We start from the raw sequence: 16,431 nt of genomic DNA on the forward strand, positions 1-16,431 counted from the left end.
TACGATCGAAATGATGTGAAGCGTTGACGGTCTGTCAGCGGGTTGTAAATCATAGCGAATAATAAATCGTAAATTTTATAAGGGATAATTAAGACATTTTTACTACTTCACAGATGCCCCGGTAGTTCTGACGCTACCCCATATGATGGGTGCCGCTGAGGAGTACACCAGCTTGATTGACGGTATGCATCCCGATCCTGAGAAGCACCAGATTTTCGTGGATGTGGAACCGGTATGACAAACCTATTCAAAAACAACAATCTTGATACTAACGCTTCTCTCATTTTAGCTCACCGGCACTCCACTAAACGGCGGCAAGCGAGTGCAGTTCAACATGTTTCTTCGGCGGATCGACTCTATTCGTCTAACCGATCGATTGCCAACCACGCTGTTTCCGGTACTCTGGATTGAGGAAGGCATCGCGCTCAACGAAGATATGGTCAAGCTGATCGACGATAGTTTGATGAAGATCCTAACGATCCTGGACATTGTCCAGTGGACCATGATCGCGATCGGACTGTTCCTCGCCATAAGCATGCCCATTCTGTACTTTACCAAGCGACGTCCCTCGTCGGGCACGATCACGCCGACCCTGACGACGACCACGAGTGCCGCTAGCATCCCAGAACGGGGAGGTCTTGGCGGGAATCCCGACAAATGACACTCGCTGAAGATGATTTTTCTGGACTGAGTTGACTGACTGAGGATGAGTGAATGGGAACAAATTATGATAAAAATTAAAATTGAGCAATAGAGAGAGCGAGTGCGAGAGATTCAAGTGCCAACGCGTTGTGAGAGTGAACGAGTACCGAACAAAATTTGAGACAGTGTGTACAATTATTTAGTTGCAAGCAACGATAGTTCACCGTCTGTGCATTTTAGTGCTAACTAAGTCAATCCAAATCCGTCCATAATTATGTTTATGCAGGAATGAGCAGTTGTATGTTTCTTTTTTTTATTCAAGAGATAAGAATCATTAGAATAGCTAATAAATTAATTGTGATTGTTTGTAGATAAAAATAAAATATTACACAATCAACTGAGTTTAACTAGTAATCCGAAAATTCTTCATGGGGACGGTGGTGTAGCGTGGGGGCCTCACACCCAAGTTGGCCTGCATCTAGCTTTATGCTTAAAATGAAATAAAAATGCTTCATATTCAATATTCTCATTATATTTTGGTTCTATGGAAATAAACAATTTTTTTCAATTGCATTTTCCTGCATCTATTATTATGACCTTTAGAATTCGTTCCAAATCATTTTGAATATTAGTGAAATTTCCTTGCACTCAATATCAGGATAACCCTTAAAAGGGTACTTTCTATCCTTTTTTCAACTTTGCCCGTCGTCACCCTTTTGAAAGGGTACGTGGGAGAAACCCTTCAAAAGGGTACTGGCCCAGTACCCTTTAAAAGGATACTTGCAACAAAGCGGTGGGCTCACTAGCGACATCTATGAGTCAATTTTGTTTCGTTGAAATAGTGGTGCCATCTATTGTAATTTTTCATAAGTTCATTTAACAAATAGATGTTGTTTAAAATAAGTTTTTTATTGTTATACATCAATAAATATTTACATTTCAATATTAAAAATAACCCTTGCACATCAACGTGTTCGATTTGAACCACGCAGTCAATCGCGATTTAATCACCTCCCCCAGGGACGAGCTGCAACTCGGACGTCGTCCATTTCGACGGGAATTCCGCACAGCTCCGTTTCCACCGTGAGCAACCCGTTACACTCAAAATCAGAATAACCCTTAAAAGGGTACTTTCTATCCTTTTTCAAGTTTACCCGTCGTCACCCTTTTGAAAGGGTACGGGGGCGAAACCCTTCGAAAGGGTACTGGCGTAGTACCCTTTTGAAAGGGTACCGCAACGGAGCGATGCGTTCACTAGCGACATCTATGAGTCAATCGTGATGTTTTGGACCAGTGGCGCCATCTTTCGGATTTTGTTGAGAATTAAATATAAAATCAGATTTTGATTTGACCGTTTTTATTGCTTACAACTCTATGTACAGTTCGACATAATCCTATCATTACTATAATAATCAAATGCCGATTCGCGTCCAGCAACAAACTGTCTCGAATGACTTCAAGACAGGTACAACTTTTCACAGGGGTTGAACGGTTTTAGCACGTCACCGATTCTGCCGACTTCCATCGCCCTGAGCTGCATACAGATTGATTAGCCAGATTTTTTCATTGTAACACCTGAAAAGCAAATACCATGTAAACAATAATTCTAACAATAGTAAAGATCAATATCACCTTAAATCAACAGATTGCTCCAGCCCGATCGAGAGAGTAGAAATTGCACAAATTCTGTAAATAGCAAAAGAAATCAAAATGACTGAAAAATTTAGTGAATAATAAAACAGAAATAGTACAATTCCATAGTAAATTTTCAATAGGCCGAAACCTTGGATGTAAACAAGCAGCCTATCCCACCCTTACTCAAAGTAAACATGCCATTTGAGCAAGTGAGATAGACTGTTTGTTTATATTTCAAATGATGGGTATTTCAGGGTTGTTAAGGGAAAGTCGAAAAAAAATCCGCGCCGACCGAAACCCCAATCCGCGCGAAATTCGCGCCATGTAAAAAAAATCGCGACCAATGAAACTCGTTTTATGTTTGAAGGAATAAAAGCAAAAAATCCTTTTAAAAATACCTCAAGAAACGTCAAGAAAAGTATCACAAAAAAAATCGTTTTGCAAATCATTCCGAAACAAATTGCATTTCCAATATTTGAAATATTTTCTTCTAAAAATTTAAGAATTTAAGAATTTTAGAATTTAAGAATTCAAGAATTCAAGAATTCAAGAATTCAAGAATTTAAGAATTTAAGAATTTAAGAATTTAAGAATTTAAGAATTTAAGAATTTAAGAATTTAAGAATTTAAGAATTTAAGAATTTAAGAATTTAAGAATTTAAGAATTTAAGAATTTAAGAATTTAAGAATTTAAGAATTTAAGAATTTAAGAATTTAAGAATTTAAGAATTTAAGAATTTAAGAATTTAAGAATTTAAGAATTTAAGAATTTAAGAATTTAAGAATTTAAGAATTTAAGAATTTAAGAATTTAAGAATTTAAGAATTTAAGAATTTAAGAATTTAAGAATTTAAGAATTTAAGAATTTAAGAATTTAAGAATTTAAGAATTTAAGAATTTAAGAATTTAAGAATTTAAGAATTTAAGAATTTAAGAATTTAAGAATTTAAGAATTTAAGAATTTAAGAATTTAAGAATTTAAGAATTTAAGAATTTAAGAATTTAAGAATTTAAGAATTTAAGAATTTAAGAATTTAAGAATTTAAGAATTTAAGAATTTAAGAATTTAAGAATTTAAGAATTTAAGAATTTAAGAATTTAAGAATTTAAGAATTTAAGAATTTAAGAATTTAAGAATTTAAGAATTTAAGAATTTAAGAATTTAAGAATTTAAGAATTTAAGAATTTAAGAATTTAAGAATTTAAGAATTTAAGAATTTAAGAATTTAAGAATTTAAGAATTTAAGAATTTAAGAATTTAAGAATTTAAGAATTTAAGAATTTAAGAATTTAAGAATTTAAGAATTTAAGAATTTAAGAATTTAAGAATTTAAGAATTTAAGAATTTAAGAATTTAAGAATTTAAGAATTTAAGAATTTAAGAATTTAAGAATTTAAGAATTTAAGAATTTAAGAATTTAAGAATTTAAGAATTTAAGAATTTAAGAATTTAAGAATTTAAGAATTTAAGAATTTAAGAATTTAAGAATTTAAGAATTTAAGAATTTAAGAATTTAAGAATTTAAGAATTTAAGAATTAAAGAATTAAAGAATTTAAGAATTTAAGAATATAAGAATTTAAGAATTTAAGAATTTAAGAATTTAAGAATTTAAGAATTTAAGAATTTAAGAATTTAAGAATTTAAGAATTTAAGAATTTAAGAATTTAAGAATTTAAGAATTTAAGAATTTAAGAATTTAAGAATTTAAGAATTTAAGAATTTAAGAATTTAAGAATTTAAGAATTTAAGAATTTAAGAATTTAAGAATTTAAGAATTTAAGAATTTAAGAATTTAAGAATTTAAGAATTTAAGAATTTAAGAATTTAAGAATTTAAGAATTTAAGAATTTAAGAATTTAAGAATTTAAGAATTTAAGAATTTAAGAATTTAAGAATTTAAGAATTTAAGAATTTAAGAATTTAAGAATTTAAGAATTTAAGAATTTAAGAATTTAAGAATTTAAGAATTTAAGAATTTAAGAATTTAAGAATTTAAGAATTTAAGAATTTAAGAATTTAAGAATTTAAGAATTTAAGAATTTAAGAATTTAAGAATTTAAGAATTTAAGAATTTAAGAATTTAAGAATTTAAGAATTTAAGAATTTAAGAATTTAAGAATTTAAGAATTTAAGAATTTAAGAATTTAAGAATTTAAGAATTTAAGAATTTAAGAATTTAAGAATTTAAGAATTTAAGAATTTAAGAATTTAAGAATTTAAGAATTTAAGAATTTAAGAATTTAAGAATTTAAGAATTTAAGAATTTAAGAATTTAAGAATTTAAGAATTTAAGAATTTAAGAATTTAAGAATTTAAGAATTTAAGAATTTAAGAATTTAAGAATTTAAGATTTTAAGAATTTAAGAATTAAAGAATTTAAGAATTTAAGAATTTAGGAATTTAAGAATTTAAGAATTTTAGAATTTTCGAATTTTCGAATTTTCGAATTTTCGAATTTTAGAATTTTAGAATTTTAGAATTTTAGAATTTTAGAATTTTAGAAGTTTAGAATTTTAGAATTTTAGAATTTTAGAATTTTAGAATTTAAGAATTTTAAAATTGTTTTAAATTTAATATTTTTTAGTTTTCAAATTTTGTCTTAAATTCTTAAATTTTTGATTTTTTAATTTTGATTTTTTTTTAATTTTGATTTTTTTTAATTTTGAATTTTTGATTTTTTAGTTTTTTGGAGTTTTGAATTTGAGATTTTCAAAATTCTGAATTTAGAAATTCGGATTAAAAAAATGGATTGTAGAAATTCAAAAAAAATTTAATCTGAATTTTTAAAAATTTTGATTAAAAAACTTTTAAGATATAAAAAAAAGTTTCGAATTTTTGAAATTTGAATTTTGAATGATGGAGCATCAATTTTTGAATGTTCTGACCTTTTTATTTTTCGCCAAGATTGTTTAAATTGTAATTGTAATTTATTTCTACGGGTAAATCCCATCTAAAATTTAAAGGCAAATTTAATGTATCCACAATAAAATTAAAAATAAATAAGGAATAAATAGGAGGATTTGTTTTTGATACTACTTCAGTTTTTTACACTAAAATTTTACTTTTGAAGAAAAAACAAAGGTACCCCAAGGAAATCTGCAATAAATCCGGAACAATCCGGTGTTCGGAACCAACTTAACGGTCAAACTAGATTGAAAAGTGTACCTGCCCTGAAGGTTTCATCAAAATTGGATGAAACCAACCGGAGATATAATTTTATAACATTTTAAAATTTTGTTTCTGAAGCGGGAATGGCCTTTTGGGTGTTTTCATATATTTTCATTTAATAATATCATCAACAATATTTTGATAAACACTGGTAAACAATTTGTTGGACTTCAAAAATAATCTTGAAAAAAAATCTTAATGCTACCATAAGATTTTGGCCGCTTCGAATTTCCGGAGATACGATTCAAAAAGCAGAGCTGTGGAGTGGGAATCAGAGTTGGAAAAGTTGAGACTTTTCATATCTTTCTGAAATTCGGAACAGCTCAAGGTTGAAACCGTTAAACCACCTTATCATCACCTTATCAAAGATCATTGATAAATACCTTTGAAAACGCTCGCGATTTCGTTTCCCACAGCATCATAAACTCCATCCATGTTGACTTGAGTCTGTAATTAAAAAAAAAACAAACATGTTAAACATTTTTCCTCCATGTTTCCAAAGTGCTAACAAACCTGCGTTTTCCAAAAAAAAACTTCGGAAACCAGCAAAATGAATCACCTGCACAAATCACTAATCAGGATCACCTCAAACTTCTACCAACTCGCGAAAATTACGCGGAAAAACGCGGAAAATGCAGAGGAGCAAGAGAGGACGTGAAATTTTACGGCAAATTGCTTTGATCTGTCAAATCTATTTACAAATATAGTTCGCGAGTTGAGACGAAGTGGCGCCACTTTGTACGCAAAGGGAAATACCCTTTTAAAAGGGTAATACCAGCGAGGTGTATTCAAAGGATAGTTTTAACCCTTTTAAAAGGATAAAATGTACCCTTTTGCAAAGGGTAAACCTCGAGTACCGTTTAAAAGGATACTTTCAACCCTTTGAACCGGTAACTTTTATTTTGAGTGTACACTCAAAAATAAAGTTACCGGTTGAAAGGGTTGAAAGTATCCTTTTAAACGGTACTCGAGCTTTATCCTTTGCAAAAGGGTACAGATTACCCTTTTAAAAGGGTAAAAACCACCCTTTGGAATTACTTCGCTGGATTTACCCTTTTAAAAGGGTACTTCCTTTACTGCAAGTGATGTTAGCGCCGCCCTGCATTTTAAAACGGGAACTTAATCGTACTAGACGTGTCGAAACTTGTTCGCGTGTTTTTTTTCGCTTAAGTTTGCCGGAACTGTTCCGGCCTAATTGGCCATTTTCTATCTCCTTCGGCCTCGAGAAATATCTTTTCGCGTTTACCCTCTTGCTTCGCGACGTTAACGGCCGTGGCAGAACCGTATCCGAGTTCCACCCGTTCAAGTGGCGTCGTCCGATTCTGATACGGATAGGAGAACGCCACGGAACATTTTTACCTTGCCTAACCTACCATGGAAATAACCTTCGGGAGAGTGAAGCCGCTCGGTTTCCCGAACAGTACCGCTGTTATGTAAGTTCTGGAATACTCAATGGTTTCAAAAGCTTGAAGTTGAAATTTCTGAAATATTCTCCGCAGAAAAAACTCCCGCACAGGACAAACCTGATTTACTAGGCGGACCTACCCTAGTCGCAGTTCGAAGCCGGCTCCAAGGAAGGCATTTAAGTTGGCCCAGATGGTCCCCGAATGCCGTACATCGCTTCGTTCAACCATCAACACCATGGATCGACGCCGAGCCAGATCCGGTTGCTTCTGTTGAACGGCCAGGCTGGCTATAGACCAAGCTATAGACACTATTAGTTAAATAAAGAATGTAGATTTTTTGTAAAGTTAAAATAAAAACATTTTTCAGGTAAATATTTTGCTTTCATACTGATCTTAAAAGAAAATCCAACAGATGGCACCACTGTTTCAAACGAATAATTATGACCCATAGATGTCGCTAGTGAGCGCGCCGCTCTGTTGCCATTATCCTTTAAAAGGGTACTGGGCCATTACCCTTTTGAAGGGTTTCGCCCTCGTACCCTTTCAAAAGGGTGACGACGGGTAAAGTTGAAAAAAGGATAGAAAGTATCCTTTTTAAGGGTTATTCTGATTTTGAGTGTACGCTTCACCGTGATTGTGTGCAGTTCGCGGCGCTGGTTGTGGAAGTAGATCGGCACGAGCTGCTTCATCTTCTACCTAAAGCTGCTTTCGGAAGGGACTGCTTGGCGTCGATCTGCTTCGACCTTGGTGACAGTGCCTGAAAAAAATTGCAATTTATTAAAAGTGTTTTTTTTTTAAAGTCGTACTGGAACAAACCCGTCTTCTGAGAGCAGTCGGTTGGTTAATTTTGCTCCATCCGGCATTGCTCCGCGAATCGCTTCCGCACGGCCTTACCATCACCATAATCCTGGTTGGCGATTCTGCCTTTAACCGACGGATCCGGAATAGCCGGAACTTAGTCACGAAGACTTAAAATCGACAGAAGAGGAACCGACACCTTCACCCGAACCAAACACGCCAAAACAAACATGACATTATAAGTTCTCATTTTTAAATCCAGGGCGGCGCCGGCATCGTTTGCCCCTTTTGAAAGGGTTAAGCCAGCGAAGTGAAGTCAAAGGATAGTTTTCACCCTTCTAAAAGGATAAAGTGTACCCTTTTGCAAAGGGTAAAGCTTAAATACCGTTTAAAAGGATACTTTTAACCCTTTCAACCGGTAACTTTATTTTTGAGTGTGGCATTTTCAATGTACAAATCGGCAAAGAGTTCTAGTCATTTTAGTGAATGCTCATTTTTTGAAAACGAATAATAATTTTAAATGTGCTAGCTAAATTCCGATAATAATAACGATTTTACCACCATTTAATTTTAACGGTAGAACTCAAAAAATAATAAAAATTCAAACCAGTTTTTTTTTCAAGATTGAATGATTTGGACTTAAAAATACGAAGTTCAGCCCTTTTCTGAAATAAATTAGTGTTTTTCTTAGGATCGTGAAATTCCTACGAATTTTGAAGACTTGATTTGGTGCTTCCCGTGAAAACTAAAAAATTTCAACTTGAAAAATTACTTAGCCTGCGCAGTCATTTTTGTCAATTTTTGTAGGTCAGTGTTATTTACAACTCCCACATTGGCCCATTTGAATTATTTTGCCAGAAAGCCATTTTTTCGTGCTGTGTTTTGACAGCTACAAAACCGCCTTACCTTATAAAATTCAAGTAACCTTGAGCAAAGTTGACGTTTTGGCCAAACTGAATGACGTTTTCGAAGTTGGTTCGTTCGATCAACGCCAATTCGAACGCTAGTTGACTCGCAAAAGTGCTCAAAAAGTCTGGCCGAGGAAATTTTAGCGAAAAAATACAATTTCGTGATCTTGTTTGCGCTGGAAAAACAGTGAATCAATCGGTCCGGGGTGGATTGAATCGGTCGGAAGTCGCGTCGGGTCGAGTTTTGCATCGCGTCGGTCCAGAGCCGAGGAGGATCTGGAATCTGCTCGCTGCAACCGAGTTGGAGCTGGCTGGAAGTGTCAAAGGAGGAGGAAAAAAAGAGGAAGAATCGCTGGAAGGTGTGTGATTTTCACCGGAAACGGTGTCCTTTGTGGGTATCGGTGGTCCTCGTCCTCCGCTTTTGCCGAGGATGGCCTCACGGGGAATCGATCCGGGATGGTTCACTTGGTTTTGCCGCCGGCGACGGAGTTGTGCTCGGCAGTGTGACGGTGTTTCGAAAAGAGGATTTAATAGGAAGAATGGCGTAGGCTTACGCTGCTATAAGTCGGTGTTTGGGAAACGCTAGTTACGAATATGATGGCGAGAGTATAGTAAATTTCACAGAAACTGGACAGAAAGTTTAACTCCATGGTGCTGATTACATTCCATATCGACAACATCATTACAAATAGCAAAATTTTAAAAAATGTCAATCAATTATTAAGATTATCATAGCAAAGCTAAATAATTTCTGAGTTTTTTCTATGATAACTAAATTTCACATTGAAACGCCGTTTCGAATCTTTCCTGGAGAAGCGTGAAAAGTGAGCTCACTTCAAATTCAAGTGTTTTCGCAGTGAATTCGGTGCTTGATTACGTTCATTTCTACAATTCGATTACATTGAGTCAAAAAAGGTAGTTTTCAAACAGGAAGAGATTCATTTTTCAAAGTGCGTGGCTGGCAGTGGGAAGAAATCGATTGATTTTTGTGTGGTTTGTGTGCCGTGCCTCGTTCGCCGCCTGCTGCCACCTTCTTTTTTTTCTCACTTCTTTCGAGTGTTGGTTCCCCTCTCTCGTAGTGACGACGAGTGTGTGCGGTATCGACGACTACTGCGATGGAAGTAAAAGAGGGCTCCTCCGCCGCCAACGGGCCGAGCTGGAAGGAAGTCCTCCTCCACTGCGAGTGTGTGAAGCTGGCGGTTTTTGCTTCTCTTTGAGTAGGAAGAGCTCAATCTCTGTGTTATGCTTGATGTGCGAGATAAAACCACTCTCTTTGTGGGTGTATTTGTGAGATTGAATGCTGCGTGCGCCTGTTACGGGGTTTTTCCGTGAAGTGTATAAGTGGTCATGTTTTGCAAGAAGTTTGTGATTTTTAGTGCAGTTATTTATCCCTGAAATTAAACAAAAAATCAAATTTATTCTTCTCAAAGCAATGTGATGTCGTTACTTTATTGAAAGCTATACAGATTGTAATCATACTTTTTAAACAGTTTTAAAAGACTTTTTAACGTAGTTTTACTGCGAAATAAATTCGTTTGTTGATTCGCGCGTTGAACGTCCAACACACTGAACCGGCTTGTGATTATGTAAAATTGTCCAGGGTTAGCATACAAGTGTGCGTACATGTATTTGAAGAGTAAACTCGAGTGCTCTTGAGCAGATTGCATCGCTCCGAACGGTTTGAGAGTGCGTTGTGAGCAAGAAGGAAGGCCACTCTCGTGTATTAAAGAGCGAGACAAAATAGGCTCATTCGGGATTATTCGTTCAGTGCATGAATCTCGAATGTGAATGTGAATGGACGGTGCATGTGTGTTCGTGTGTTGTGCAACAACGTGATGATATGTTTGTGTGGGTGTGTAGCGTGGTGGTGATGTCAGCGATGCCAGCGAGGGAGAAACAACCCAGTTTTATGTACGAAATGAGAATTTCTCTGGAAGTTTGGTGTTCTGCTGAAAATGCCCAATAAAATTATAAAATCAAATTCACACGAAAAAATTGCTGTTATCGTATGAATGGTGAATTTCGATTTTTATTTGTCGAATGAAAAATGTATTGAAACCATATTCACGAGAACAGTAAGCAAGCGGGTTTCTATTGATAAAAAATACAATATAAGTTGTTTGAATAGTGAAAATTATCAAATTTGATGAAGTTAGGGGCGAGTGCCTAACCTGTCAAACATTGGAGAATTTCCCTTATGGTTTTTAATACAGAACGTTGTATTTTACCGGTCTGATTGTAATCTGAACACTAAATTATTTTTCATTCTTGTTTCATGTATCATGTTCAAATGCAAATGGACTGGACCTTAACGTAAAAATCATTAACGCTGTATTTTTTGCCCATTTTAAAAAATTTAACAAAATTTAGTATTACAATTTCGGGGTACGAAACGAAACAGAACAAACATCATTTTCCAGAGCAATCAAGTCGTAGTCCTACGTCAATACAGTGAAATGTCAAATTATGTTGATGTTTACCTTCTCTCTTCTAGCGCTACGTGGCGCTGCAGCAGCTTTTCGAAAACCGCCTGTCAGCCAAAGAAGAGGATGCTTTTATCGTGAAAAAACAGTGAAAATCGTAAAACTTACCTTACCTGTGCGACCCGGAACCAATCAATGGAAGTCAGTAGTGCGTGCGTGGTGAAAATTCATTGAAAAATAGTGTTTTGGGACCGAACAGCAGCTTTCCCGCCGATAAGCATTTTCGAACAGCAGCATCGCAATGTTGACAGTTTTGTTCGAGCAACGCAACTGCGTTCGAACAAAAATGGGCAGTGTCACTTCGACAGAAAATGGCGTCTGCCAACTTTTTGGAGGAAGCTCTTCAATCAGATGTCGATGAATCTGCGGTGAGTGCGATCGTCGGAACGCTGGAAAATCAGTTGGACCAATCGAGCGGGACCCCGGTGCAACAAGTCGGTAAAAATTTCGAGTTCGGAAACGGTGGAACCAGTTTAACAAGTGCAATTGTGTCAAATGGAGCTGCGACCCCCATTTATAGTTCAGTGCAGAATCAGAAACACAGCAATCATGGTGTTGCCAATGGTGAAATCGTACCCAATGTTATGAACAACAACAACAACAGCACCACGACCAACAATAATAACAGTAAAACTTTTATCTTTGCCACAAGCGGTGGTGGCCAAAACGTCATCAGCGGCAGCGGTGGCACTGTAGTAGGTTCCGGGGCTACGACCGTGGTCCTCGGGAAGAATATTACCGTTTCGGCCACCGGATTCGCGCCACCTTCGACGCCCCCGGCGTTGATTACCACTTCGTCCTCGTCGGTTCCGTCCTCGGGCGGAATCAACATCATCAGCAATCAGCTCGTGGTTTCGGCCACGGGACAGCAGCAGCCGCAGCAACCTCCGCCACCATCCGCGCAGCATCCGACGAACATGCCAAAGAATGAACCAGTGAAGTTGGTCTATCCTGCTTCTGGTGGCGGCGGCGGTGGTGTTGGAACGCCAACGGCTGGAACCCAGGCGGTGCTCAACATGAACAACAATCGCGTGACGCTGACCTCGACGGCGCTGCCGAACGGGACGACCCCGCAGCTGATACGAGCCCCTTCGACGGTAAGTTGGGGTGGGATCTTTCTGTTTGGTGTTTGAGTCAGGTGATTCAGCTGGATGTTTAGAGTGGAAAACCAGTTCGTTCGTTGGCATTGTTTTGGTTGATGTTGATGCTCATCGCGTTGCTTAAAAATGGCTCTATCTTAAAAAAAAATCATACCATATACGTGGTAATGAATCAGCTAGAGCTTCCTGTCGGAACAACCTCTCCATGGACATTTAGCATAAACCCACTCTTTCTCAATTTAAGCTTGAATGTAGTTGATTCAGTTTTAAGATTTATTTGATAATTTCGGAACAAACGCGAATTTTCTACTAGTTCCGGCGCATAAGCATTTTGCAGGCCAAGGATTGATACCTAAGAGCATGCAATGGCACTGACCTTGTTGCGTGCTCTTCGGTTGACGTCCACGTAAGGAACATCCTGGAAGGAGCGTAACTAACTACATCCGTAGTTCTGTTAGATCATCCGAATTATCTTGATCAGGACAGTATAGCTCTGGTTCCTTGCAAGTGTCCTATTTTCTTACCTCCACGTTGGCTTGGTTTTCATGATGACCTAGCTGGTGGCCTGTGGAAACGGATCGTAAACCTTTGACCAACCGCGGGTCAGAGTCGAGACGGCTAAAAGAAAGGGGCGCGACAATGTGGGAAAGGGAAGTAATTTGTGATTGTAGACGGTATTGTTTTGATTCGCAGTATGTTGAGTCAACTGCTGTGGATGTACCTGAAACATCGCACAACGGGGTTTCTCTTCTCTTCATTCTCAGCTACCACCTATCTCCTATTTTTATTTTGCTCTTCTGAATTCCAATTCTTCACTGATTCTTCTATTTAATATCCAACATTTGATTTTAATTTTACTAACTTTTGATTCTCTCATCTCTCAAAGCTTTTCCACTCTTTTCTATCAATTAATACTGCCGTAACAAACTTTGTTTTGTTTTTTTTTTCCTTAAAAATATACTTTTCCTTAATGTACTAGTAATATCAAGTCTATTTATCATTCGCCTAATCTTTTTTGATTTTGTTGCGAATTTATTTATGTGAATAATTCTTTATCTGTCCTATAAATTATCATTAGTATAATCTAAGCTTGTTTTAAATAGTTAATAAATAGAGATATTTATTAACTATTGTCTAATTTTACATCTAATACATCTAGCTTCTCATTTTTATTCTTCAAAAAACGCTCATCATTCTCTTACTATTGATTCTTGATTTTTATAAAATAAATTCTCTTTTACTGTCTATTGTTTTCAATCTTCACTCTTTTTTTCAAACAAGTGAGACTTGAGCCGTTACTCAATTTATGGAATGGTTAAAGGATTAACACAAATATTACTATTGTATTTTTGAAAAACTTTTATAACATGCTTAGGACCAAAAATTGTAACAAAACACCGCGACAAAAGAAATAGCAACAGATAAACAGATTCAACAATAGGGAAGATTTCAGGAGAAAACAATACACAGTAAATAACAATAAGTTTTTGAATTCAAACTAAAAATAAAACAGTTTTTGCTTTAATGAAAGTTGATAGGCACACTATAAATGGTTAGGCGCTTATACTTACATCAAACCCTACGTAATGTACCACCCCCGGCCGAGTTAAAATGCGTAACCGGAAAAGAAGGTGTGCATGCCTGGCACGAACACTCAAAGCGTGTTCTAGCGTGCTGCTCGTACTGACTCAGAGCAAGGGTGAGATGTAGGTGTAAGGGCAGTGCGTGTTCGTCGGGAACCTGGTGCATAAGATCGGTCAAGGCCCGTTCTTACACTGAAAATTGCGAATTGCGAATAGTTCCGGCGCATAAGCATTTTGACAGCCAGAACAAATTTGCAATTTCCGAGCCAACAGGTAAATAAAACTCGCAGTGTTAAAAGGTAGCTGAAAAGGCCAGCTATTATTTTACATTTCGATGTATGTGAAAAAGTTACCTGTTGGTTCAGAATTTGCAAAATAGTTTCAGCTGTCAAAATGCTTATCCGCTCTTTTCTCGTGTTGCTCTACATAAATATATAGTTTAACTAACAAGTTAACTTACTTAATAAAACAGCAAACTACAAAAATGAAAAAGTGATGTAGATTTCTTTGATAATTTTTTTTTAAAGTTGCCTTTTTATCACTCAATAATTAAAAAGTTATCTAATCCATGGAACGGTAAATAAGATCAGCTAGACCAACATTGACCTATAAACTTTTAGATAGAATTCAGCTTCATTAACCTACCTACCAATCCTTTGCAACGAGCCCAATAAGGCCGATGCAAATATTTAAAAAAGTTTTTGTCCGTCGGCCCTGGCCGAGGTCAAGGGGGGGGGGGCAAAAAAAATAAAATAAAAATTTAAATAACAAGCCATAGTCTTCACATTTAAATGAAAAAAGTGTTTTAAAATGCATTTTACACTAGTTCAGTTGTTTTGCAATCATTAGTTTTCAAAAAATCTAAGATCTGACAAAAACAAAAATTGTATCGAAAAAAAAGATTTTGCATCGAAAATTTTCAAAAAAACTTAAGATTTTTTAATAAACCCAAACATGCTGAAAATGATTTTAAACGCAGGAGAATGTATTTTAATTTGATTTCAGCGGGTTGCACTTAAATTTTTATTGAAGTTTTGAAGTTTATTGTAAAAATATTTTTTTGCCCCCTGATTTTTTGGGCCAATTTTGAAGGGGGGGGGGGGGGTGACAAAAATTTTTTAAAATATTTGTACCAGCCTAAGTTGAAGATCTGAAAACCCTATATTAAGTAATAAGCCTTCAAGTGTTATTTATACATTTTTTTGATGCCGGATCTCAGAAATGTTGATGAACATGATGTCCGAATCCATAATGCCACCCATCGTTAGATGGTTAATCAGATCTGACAACCCTATTAAAAGTAATAACCATTTAAGTGATATTTAATTAAGTGGCTTTTAAAACCATTTAAATTGAATTTTCTATATAAAAAAAAACTCGAAATGCAGAAATTTTAAGTATGAGTGGTCCTTTACACTGATGTTTCTTTTATTCGTAAATCTTGTAGAATTTTCATTTCATTTGATCAAACCTGTCAAATTACTTGCATTTACCATAATTACGAGAAATAAATTCTAAAAATGCTTGCGATTGTTCATGTGCACCACATTAAAATACTCTAAACTGAACAAAAAAAAACTACATATAATGACAACGTTAGATTTGGGTCAATCCATAAATCACTCTTGTACAATGCTGATGGGATTCCTATCTAGATAGAACAAGAGAGCACACCGGCATCGAAATGTTAAAAATAATTTTGAACAAATTGGATCGCCATTCTTGATAGAAAGTATTTTGATTGTCAGCCAAGTTGACAGCTCATTCCAAGAGATTATAGTTGATCCATTGACGAAAGTCTTATACACAGAAAAATATGGTGCTATTCATTTTGTGTCAAAAAAGTGTAATATTACATCAGGAACTGGTGAACTTTCATCAGTTTCTTGTGAATTTTTATCAGGTTCAGATTTTTGAACATTGTTTAGCTAAAATTACTCAAAAAGAGGTAATATTCAACCTACCATATGTTCAGCCTTAAAAAATCAACTTTCTTTTCTATGTAAGCTATGGGATTCCCTATCCCTTTTCATATAAAACCTTAGACTTGCTGATATGTTTTGCTTGAAATAAATAAAGTTTAAATTTAAATTTGTTGATATATTGGGTACGATAGCTTGTTAGTTAACACTTTTGATCAGGTCAAGGAAGACAGATGTGGTTCTCTGGCATGTCTTTTATTGTTGTATGTTAAATCAAAATAGGTCTTTAGGACCCTGTTGTCCAAAAACATTTTTATTCAATATGGATCGTAGACATTGACTTTTAAAGTTAAAGGATTGAGTTGAAATTTAAGTTTTTTTTTTTTTGTGCAGGCATTTCATTGTGTGAGGCGAATGAAATGAAATCAAATTTTAAGAGTAAAAAATTGCATCATCCATCCTGCAAAAATTTGGTCAATAGTTTTGAGGTGAACTGAGAGTAGAAATCTGGAATCCCTGGATTTTTTTATATTGAGAAAATTCATTGCTTACGGCAAGCTTTCGGAGGCTGTTATTTCTTAGGTTCTTTCATTGAAATCTAATTCTGTCCAAATGGTTGCATAGTAGATATCTTCAGGAAACTTTGACATTTTGGCAATTGTCAAACGTTGGGTTTTGCGCATGAGAGCATGAGAGACCACCCATGGTTGCCGAACAGAACCGTAACATCCTTTCAGCACTACTGATCATAGGCTTCGACGATCTAGTGGTGTTTCCCTTATCA

General features: G+C 35.3%; 2 protein-coding genes and 1 long non-coding RNA gene across 12 annotated transcripts in view; 2 read left to right on the top strand and 1 right to left on the bottom strand.

The window, feature by feature from the left end:
- Positions 1–1,039, top strand: part of LOC120423009 (sensory neuron membrane protein 2) — a 33,840-nt gene extending 32,801 nt beyond the window's left edge. For both annotated transcript variants that reach the window (XM_039586639.2, XM_039586640.2), the window contains 2 exons: positions 114–232; positions 290–1,039. In XM_039586639.2, coding sequence (XP_039442573.1) covers positions 114–232; positions 290–661 — 491 coding nt within the window. In that variant the 3' untranslated portion in view covers positions 662–1,039. The remainder of the gene's footprint in view (positions 1–113; positions 233–289) is intronic.
- Positions 1,040–1,982: 943 nt separating this feature from the next.
- On the bottom strand, positions 1,983–6,282 carry LOC120423026 (uncharacterized). 2 transcript variants are annotated; one of them, XR_005606194.2, is made up of 4 exons: positions 5,961–6,282; positions 5,831–5,894; positions 2,275–2,328; positions 1,983–2,217 (listed from the first exon to the last, which is right to left on the bottom strand). It is a non-coding gene; the product is annotated as an uncharacterized LOC120423026 (long non-coding RNA). The 2 variants fall into 2 exon arrangements; XR_008212448.1 differs by lacking the exon at positions 5,961–6,282 and having other exon boundaries at positions 5,831–5,917.
- Positions 6,283–8,643: 2,361 nt separating this feature from the next.
- Positions 8,644–16,431, top strand: part of LOC120423007 (transcription initiation factor TFIID subunit 4) — a 28,478-nt gene continuing 20,690 nt past the window's right edge. For all 8 annotated transcript variants that reach the window (XM_039586630.2, XM_039586637.2, XM_039586631.2 and 5 more), the window contains exons 1-2: positions 8,644–8,918; positions 11,054–12,139. In XM_039586630.2, coding sequence (XP_039442564.1) covers positions 11,354–12,139 — 786 coding nt within the window. In that variant the 5' untranslated portion in view covers positions 8,644–8,918; positions 11,054–11,353. The remainder of the gene's footprint in view (positions 8,919–11,053; positions 12,140–16,431) is intronic.

The sequence above is a fragment of the Culex pipiens genome, chromosome 3 (assembly GCF_016801865.2).
Source record: "Culex pipiens pallens isolate TS chromosome 3, TS_CPP_V2, whole genome shotgun sequence".
NCBI classification, from domain to species: Eukaryota; Metazoa; Arthropoda; class Insecta; order Diptera; family Culicidae; genus Culex; species Culex pipiens.